Genomic DNA, 8603 nt, shown 5'->3' with positions numbered 1-8603 from the left:
CTCGGTCTCAAAGGGTACAAAAGGCTTAAGGGGTTAATAAGACACACCTGGTTCTTTTTTGTATATATCCCGATACAAAAGCCAGACTGTTAAACTATAATATTTTTATGACAAATATGTATTAAGTAAGGCTCACGTTTGACATTCAGTTAGGCAGCACTTTGTATTTTACTTTAATATGTAAAATAAATATTATAAAAGGACAAGATGTGAGTGATCTGCAATGTTTATTTGAATTAACAGGGTTTGTAAAAGAATAACCTTTCAAAGGCATAGGTCAAAAAAATATTCAAGAATATGAGTTTTTTCTGGCCCCAAATCAAACAATAACAAGTTAACAAAAAGGTGCATCATTTTATGATAAAATGTTAGAGTTCCCTAACCAATGTCAATGTGGTTCTTAACATCCTGTTGATATGTTCTGCTTATTAATAGACATTCACAAAATTGATGATCATTTTTCCCTCTCACTAGTAAATCAAAGGTGCTTTAAACACTTTCAAGTTCCGTTTACACTAGAACACTTAACAATACTTCCTATGGGAAAGTCTGGACAACCCTTGCTGCTTAACAGTTCCTGTTTCCTAATTAACATAAATTAATAAGGCACTGTGTAAAGGTTTCATAAACAGATGCCTCATGAACTCTTTATCCCAAATCTAGGACCATTGCAGGTCACAAACCCCAAGACAGTGAGTGGTATCTAGACCTGTGTTTAAACTGATACACACTGCACTTGAGTGTAATAAACCATTACCACTTTAAAACATGACTTGGCATCGGAAATGCATTTGCTTAGTTGCATTATTGCTCATTCCAGTCTTCAGCATCCATTTGGACTTCATCTTCTGGATATACTTCATATCCCGGCCACACTGAAGATATGAACCTGGGACAGATAAACAGGTAAAAAATGCATAAGAAGTGTGGATAGGCTTGAATTCATGAAACAGAGAAGGCTATGCTCAGCAACCTACAATAGTGACGGAAAGTTGTGCACATGAAACACAAGGTAAGTAAAGAATGCCAGTTCCATAGGAGGACATAGGAAGACTGCTAATTAGTTGTATCTGTGGAGAATACGGTAAAGTGTTGGGAGCACTCAAAACTTCATTGGACAGATTTGTTTCTTTACCCGAAGCCATATTATAAAACACACCTTGCGGTTTCTCAAGGGCCACAGATGTGCCAGAATCTTAGCATTTCCCTTTTTAGAAGGAAAAGTTGCTCTGTTGAATTTAACACTTTTACAACTAAATGCAAGATTAGACACAATTCTTAAAACTGCAGGTTCTAAAGGGTCCATTCACACTGTCAGAAGTGAACACATAAATTAACATTTCCTGTGTCTATACCATCAGTAACTGGTTGTGTCCACTGGGACGCAGAAGAGGAAGTCAACATCAAGCTACTCTGCACATTTAATAAATCTCATTTTGCAAGGAACACATTTTACGGCATGCAAAAAGGAGTGTCCAGTTGCAATTATTGTTTCAGACTTACCGGTCCCACCTGTCCATCCCAGTGCTTTGTACTGCTGTAAAACTCGGCCCACAGCCTTTTGGTTTCTGGAAACAACCAGTTCCCTGGATACACCAAAGTTCTGCTTGTAGTACCTCATTAGAGAACGATGTCCTACTCTTGCTCCTGGAAACAACAATTAAAGTCAGTATCTGAGGGTAAAAGATGGCTCTAGAGATAAATATATTAACTGGTATCTGGTGTGATTGCTTTCAATTTTAGTTCATGTTGGCAGTATAGATCTAAAGCCTATTACAGCTAAGATAAAAAAAAAAGTTAACCTATACCCAAATTCAAATTTGCAATTAACTACATGCATCAAGTTTGCATTGCCGCAGATAAGCAACAACACAGCTATAAGAAAATGTCTTTTTCTAGTCTTAACCTTACTACATCTTACCTATCAATGGAATATTATTTTTAAAGCCAAGAAACAACTGAATCAGAACTTTGACTTAAACTATTAATATTAGGAAGGCCATCTTCACCCTTTGCAGCATATCAATGTGCACAGTGGTAGCGTGATATTGTTGTACATTGGGGAGGGACTGCCTCAGTTTTGTGAGCAGGGGGGTGATCAAAAAAAGAGAAGAAAGTGCATGTAATTTTATTGATGGGCACATACACTAATAATAATCATAATACAGTGGCATCAAATTACTTACACAATATTGAAGAGGATCTACATGAAAAACCAACATGATATTGATACTGTCCAGTAAAAGCTCTACAAGATCAAATTTAGATTGGTAACCTGAAATGTCATAATTTTCTTAAATTCTTTACTTTAAAAACAAAGAAAGAATTAGAGGTTATGGGAAGTAGATGAAATGTAGTGAATTTAACTTCAATAAGAGCGGCTGATAAGTGCTTCCCAGTAGATGTGGTAAAGGTTACAAAGGTTCTATTTGTCCTGAGTTTAGAAATACCCAATGTTTTTATGGGTTTTCTTTTGCAAGTTATAGGGCAATAATTACATGTAGCATTTTGCTATTTCAAAAACAATTTTTTCCAAAACTGGTAATTCTGCCCCCCATGTGCTATTTGGGACATCTTTGAAACCAATGCAATTTACCCCATCAAACCATATATTTTTGAAGACAACACACCCCAGGTGTTTTGTCTTCAAAATGCTAGTATTGCTAGTATTTTAACTCTTTCCATTCATTAATTCTACCACCAGAACTTTGTGGTAGTAATTTCTTGGCATGACTAGTGTCCTGATATTATTTGTTATTGTTATTTGTATTACTATTTTCCCCCCCATCATCTTCCCACATTGATCTCTGTGCGTGTGCTGATCAGAAAAGACATGCAATCAATGCCCCCCATCTCAGCAAAGGAAGTTAACGTACAGTGGTGCCACAGTGCAGATTAGCAAAAACTGAACATAATTTATCGATAATCATGTATGTTTAAAGTGTAGTACAAAAATAGTTATCTGGGTAAAAAAAAAAAACACAAAAAAATCGTGATCAAGGGCTACCTGAGAAAAAAATTCTATCTTAACTGTTGGCAGTAATGGGCAGCTCAGATAGCACACAAAGTCACTTGCCTGATGGCAGAACTAGTTCCATGGTGTCTTCATCATACTCCATATTTTTGTCTCCAGGTAACTCTTTTTCAAGCATCTCAACATCTTCCCCATCTTTATGGTCTGGGTAGCTAGTCCTGTTAAAGAAGGAATATTGCAAATATGCTTCAGAAAATAATCTAAATATTTAGAACTTGAAACCCATGTTTTTTTTTTAAATGGGAGACTTTATGGTACTGAAGTCTCATGAGTCCAGGTGTGGCAAAATGTTCAAGCCATAGATGTGCAAGCAGAAGCTATGAATACGGCCACTGAGTCCATTCAGCATCTTGTTTGTTGCGACATGTTTGCATGTGAATAGCAAACATCGGTACATATAAGGTAAATAAAACTGTTAAACCAATGTCTCACGATTTCAAGAAAGGCTTAAGTGAGCTGCAAAAACACCTTCTGGATTCCCATAGGTTACTCCTTAAAGAAGGGACAATGTTTATTGTGTTTATTTAAGAGCTGAACCAAACAGTCAGCGATTATACCTATACCCAGAACGAAAGGAAATGGAACAACAGAATGCAGACATGAAAGACTAAAGTGCAGATTAGAAAAGATGAAGCAACAAAAATGATAGACCAGGAACGGGAAGGTGTGACAGATTGTATAGGTGAAAAGTAGAGGTTGTGCATAACCGCTGTCAGCAACAGGTTAAAACAGGCCATCAGTTATATATAGGGATTTTAAGAGGAAACTTTAAAACCATTAGGTCTGGGTCAGCTGACAGGAGTACACTCCCAGCAAATGCTGGCTGGAGATTGTATACTTTATGTTTGCTTCTGAAAGAAATGCTATGTTTCAAGTGCTTCAGACTAGCAGAGTACTTTTCATAGCTAGGGATTGGCCTTGGCCCAGTTTAGTAGGTTCTCCAAATTGGGGGATTTGTTTGTTCAGTATTCATTTTTTTGGTTTGTGTTGGCTTAAAGGGTCAATAACTATCTCAAGTCTGGAACCTGTATTGCTGAAATAAACATTGCTCGTGGCTTAAAGACAACCCATTGTGTTTCCTTGTAATCCTGTAAAGTACCACACAGAGGCACCAAAAGTTTTTATAATTAGAAAACTAACCAAATAAATGTGTTCATTAAAGGGACACTTCACAAAAAATGCTCTGCCAGCAGTGCATTCCTCCCCAACAAAAACTAAATAAAAATTAAGCACTTACCTGGCAGTAAAGAGGCAACCGTGCTGCAGCAGCGCCCTCCTCCATGGCCTGACACATCTTGCCATTTATTAATCTCTTGAAGCAATCAGTGACTGCAAAGTCTTCCCACTGAAATCAATGGGAAGACTCTCCACACATGTGCATGGAGGTCTGAACAGACCTCTGCATAGTGTTCCTCAAGGCAAAGCTGAAGGTGTGTATATCACGTGCAGGGCAATGTGTTCAGCCTAACACATCTCCTGCACAACATTTAGCTGGGGAGGGTAGGGAAAGGGTCAAATGTATATAGAGGGATCCAGCAAAACTGACAAAAAAAAATGAAAGGGACCATGCAGCTATCATACATATTAAAGTGCATATGATGGCTGGAGTGTCCCTTTAGGCAAAATAAAATCATTAAGCAATCTAACTTATTACCTAAAGTCATAGAAGTCTGCAAACTCCAGAGCAGCATCTCCATCAGTGAAGAGCTTGCAGTGGGACTTGTCATTCATGTGAGCCTGGACTGATTCTGTTGTGTAAAAGGACTTCCCCTTCTCATTGCACCAAAGGCAGATCTTCCCCACGCCGATCTTCTCACCTGCAGTGGAAATGAAGTGGCTATTAAAAAAAACCTACAAAACCTAGGTTTTGTATTAAAAAAAATGAAAGAAAAAACAGTTAACATGTAATTAAATTGCATTCTATGTGAAGAGGACACCTTTCAGACCCTGAAACATTGTGCGACTTTACATAGTTTTTTAATGTTGGGCCAAAAAATGGTATCAACGATAGTCTACAGATGACTATCTAGAGCTCACAACAAATACTGTACAATTCTTATCACATCTGAATCCTTATACACAATATCCATGTTCCCTTCTCCATGAAGAGAATCACTGTGTTTACTTTTAGATGACCTTAGTGATTAATTAAAATGCTTGATCAGACACCTCTGGAACTTTTATTTACATAGACCATTCTAATTTTAACATGGCTCAGGTACCAGGAAAGCTTTGTGTGTGCAGCAATGAAAACATCTGTCAACTTTGGACAGGTAATGACAAAATTGTCACGTTCTGCAGCAATAGTTTAGGGTTTGCTGATATATCTGCCCATCTTGACTATTGGTTCTGAGATAATATGCATAAGCATCATGCAAGCTTGCAGCAGAAAAAAACATTTGGTCTGTATGTTATTGAACTAGTAGCACATAAAATGTCAACTTCACCAACATGAGAACTGTTTGTAGAACAACTTCTGCACGTAATACAGTAAAAGCATTTTAGGAAGTAAAAATAATACAAGCGAATAAGATCTTTCAAAATAAAAACAGATCTGCTGGAAAGGAAAAGAAAAATTGAAGAGCAGCTCCAAAGCTACATGTTTCCCAAGTCTGCTGGACAGAGCTCATTTATTGATTATGTATATACTCACCCAAATAAGCAATTAAGCCCTGGAGGTCCTGAAGATACTCAATGTCAGGAATGAAGAAGCTATGCACCTTTGTCATGTGAGCAACATTTTTCATCAGTGACCGGGAGTGGTGACCACAGAACAAGCAGTCTGTGATAGGAATTGCCCCAGGCAGCGAAACATTTTCTGCAGTAGACAAGCTCCCTTCTTCACCACCAACAACATCCTCCATTTCTTCATCACTGTCAACATCCTCCTCCTCCTCTTCTGAATCCATATCTTCCCAACCTGTTGGTAAACACAATTATGAAAAAACCGAAGAGAGGGAACAAGCCCTAAATATGGCCTGTAAAACTGAATACAGGACATCAGTCAGTAACCTTTTACACAGATGATTCCCAGGTGGGGCAAGGATGCAGCCTTTCAGGCTTTTTGTAAGGCTTATAAACCACTTTCTAGAGCATTATCAATTTCTTGGGGTATGTGCCTTTGGCATGTGGTCCATCAACACTTCAAAAAAGTAATAACACTTTTTAGGAATCATCTCAAAAGTATACATATACATAAACAGACAAAAAAATAGAAACAGATAAAATGTGCTATTACCTCCATCTTCTACCTCAGCTATTTCAGCCATTGCTTGACTTTCAGCCTCCTGCATCCTCTTGGCTTGTTGCTCATACCACTGCAATCTAGGGGGCTTTTCAGGTTTGATCTTTGGATGGGATTCTTGTTTTTCTGCAGAAGGAGCAATGCCACCTTCCTGCCCTGTGTTAGCCTTCTTCTTGGGAGACATACAAGGTTGTGGTTTAATAGCTTGTTGAATGGCTGTGTTCATGGCATCTTTATCCACACAGTCGGGCACCAGACCCTTCTCCAAATTCTTTTCATTCAACATCTCCACCTTCTTGGTAATAGCTTGGGCTGCCTTCTTCTCCAAGTCCAAATGCTTTTTGGACTTGAGGTGGTTCTCGTATGCATTGAAAGTGGAAAATCGCTTACTGCACACTGTACAGTAGGTCGCTGTCTCCTTACTCTGCTCCTCTACCACAGCTCTCTGGGCCAATACACGTTCCTGGAAATTTTCTGCTGTGACAGAGGGCATGTCAGCTACCTTCCTCTTCAGATTGTATCGGTGCCAGTCAGTTTTATAGTGAGATCTCTGGACATCAGGATCTGCAAAGGCCACTCGGCATGTAATGCATGTGTAAGAGGCCATCTCTAAAACCAAACCTTTTGGAGAGCTGCAAAACACACAATAGCAATTACAAAAACATTAGTCCTACAAGATTTAAAGTTTTTACTAGAGATTTTAGCTAATGGGTAGCCATTTTGATTACATGTGTTCAATGGCATGAATGGGGGCATATGTCTGACGAACAGCAATATTTACAGGTGCAAAGATTGAAAGCATACGACTACTTGACAGCCATACCATTTTCATTATTGCTATTATCATATAAAAATAGTGGTGCTGCTTTGATAAATGTCTAATATATGAGAAGTTTATATTAAGTAAACCGCATACATCCCAAAAGTATAGTTAGTGGGACATTTGGTTTTAAGAGATGTATATTAGAGGTGCATATTAGGTAAGCATCGTTCAACAACCCAAGGGACAATTTTATTTTAAAGGGATTGATGCGCAGACTGGCCATCTGGCAAATGCTAGGTGGGTCGCTGGATATGCCCAGCTGCACTCTACATATGATGACATATACTGATGTCATCAGGCAGCTGCCAACCTTAAATTGCCAGGGCTGTCTGCTGCTGGTGCGATTAGAAAGCATGGGGCTATGTTTTTCTAACATTTATATGTAAAACCAAACAAGGGGTTTAAAAGATGTACAATGATGTATATTATTTGTATCATTTCATGTACAAACACAAGGTCTGTTTATATACACATTGGGATGACAGATAAAGTGTTTCGGTGCAAATTGTTATAAGTTGCCTTACCACAATACCTAAAATGGGCTGGCCTAACCAGGAGGACTCATTCTCTGAAAGCTAGGGATATAAGATCACATTTGAAATGTGTTACCAAATCGGTTTTTCTTATGTCCACTATACTGACCTTCGGGGCTTTAACATACTGTGATTCACTCAGACCTATAGAACACCCAAAGCATCTAAAAAACGTCAGACAACAGGGGAGAAAATGCAGGACAGAGGAACATGGGACCAACACTGAGGATGTATTTTTCTTATATATAAAAAAAAAGCTGCTTATTAAAAAATCGGCCCCACCATATAAAACGATCATGATGCCAGTGAGTATATCAGTCTCATGCACAGTGGTCTGGCTAAAAGTCGGAGGAACTGCCACATGGCTCCACACTTTACAGAGGAAATATTTTTCATGGATCCGCCTTGTAATCGCAGTTCTTTTTACCAATACCTTAATCGATCACTAAGGGTGATTTCATGCATTTAGCAAAACAAACACATGTGGAACTTAAAAACAAAACCATACGCCAGACACTTAAAACCCACCGAAACGATATACTCACTCTACTATCGCGTTTCTGTCGGATTCTTTTCCTTTTCCGGTCCTACCAACGATGACTTCCTGAAACGAACTAGAATGCCCGTAACACGGAAGTTGATTGATTCTGACGCGGCCATATTGCTTTTGCCCCCTGCCCAAAGTCTGGGTTATTGCTTTGTGTTTTGTTTTTTGCTTACACTATGCTGCCACCTGCTGGTAGTTCAGGGACCAAGCCACAGGCTCATTAGTGATACTGGAGTTGCTGTGTTTGTGATGCAAGTTGACAGAAAATAGTTGTTTCCCAAATGTCCTCTAGCAAGATTTTGTTAAATAAATGTAAAAATCCTGTTGGGTAGTCATATGACAATTGCATAGTCATAGTTGCAGACAGAAGGGTCTGAAGATGAGTGGAGGTGGATCCACTTACTTTCATCCTGCACAATGAC

General features: G+C 38.7%; 2 protein-coding genes across 3 annotated transcripts in view; one reads left to right on the top strand and one right to left on the bottom strand.

Annotated features, from left to right (window-relative positions):
- Positions 1 to 713: 713 nt before the first annotated feature.
- Positions 714 to 8220, bottom strand: ZNF622 (zinc finger protein 622). 2 transcript variants are annotated; one of them, XM_053466315.1, is made up of 7 exons: positions 8180 to 8220; positions 6273 to 6910; positions 5688 to 5954; positions 4689 to 4851; positions 3077 to 3192; positions 1504 to 1647; positions 714 to 889 (listed from the first exon to the last, which is right to left on the bottom strand). In XM_053466315.1, the coding sequence occupies exons 2-7, from the start codon at positions 6883 to 6885 to the stop codon at positions 762 to 764; spliced, it is 1431 nt and encodes a 476-aa protein (XP_053322290.1). In that variant the 5' UTR covers positions 6886 to 6910; positions 8180 to 8220; the 3' UTR covers positions 714 to 761. The 2 variants fall into 2 exon arrangements, with proteins under 2 accessions (XP_053322290.1, XP_053322289.1); XM_053466314.1 differs by lacking the exon at positions 8180 to 8220 and adding an exon at positions 7917 to 8021.
- The window catches only part of BASP1 (brain abundant membrane attached signal protein 1), a 267975-nt gene continuing 264401 nt past the window's right edge, over positions 5030 to 8603 (top strand). Inside the window, exon 1 of the mRNA XM_053466321.1 lies at positions 5030 to 5044. The gene's annotated coding sequence lies outside the window, so the exon portion shown is untranslated. The remainder of the gene's footprint in view (positions 5045 to 8603) is intronic.

The sequence above is a fragment of the Spea bombifrons genome, chromosome 5 (assembly GCF_027358695.1).
Source record: "Spea bombifrons isolate aSpeBom1 chromosome 5, aSpeBom1.2.pri, whole genome shotgun sequence".
Lineage (NCBI taxonomy): Eukaryota > Metazoa > Chordata > Amphibia > Anura > Pelobatidae > Spea > Spea bombifrons.
Note: the sequence above shows the minus strand (reverse complement) of the source record. Positions and strands in the feature narration are given on the sequence as shown.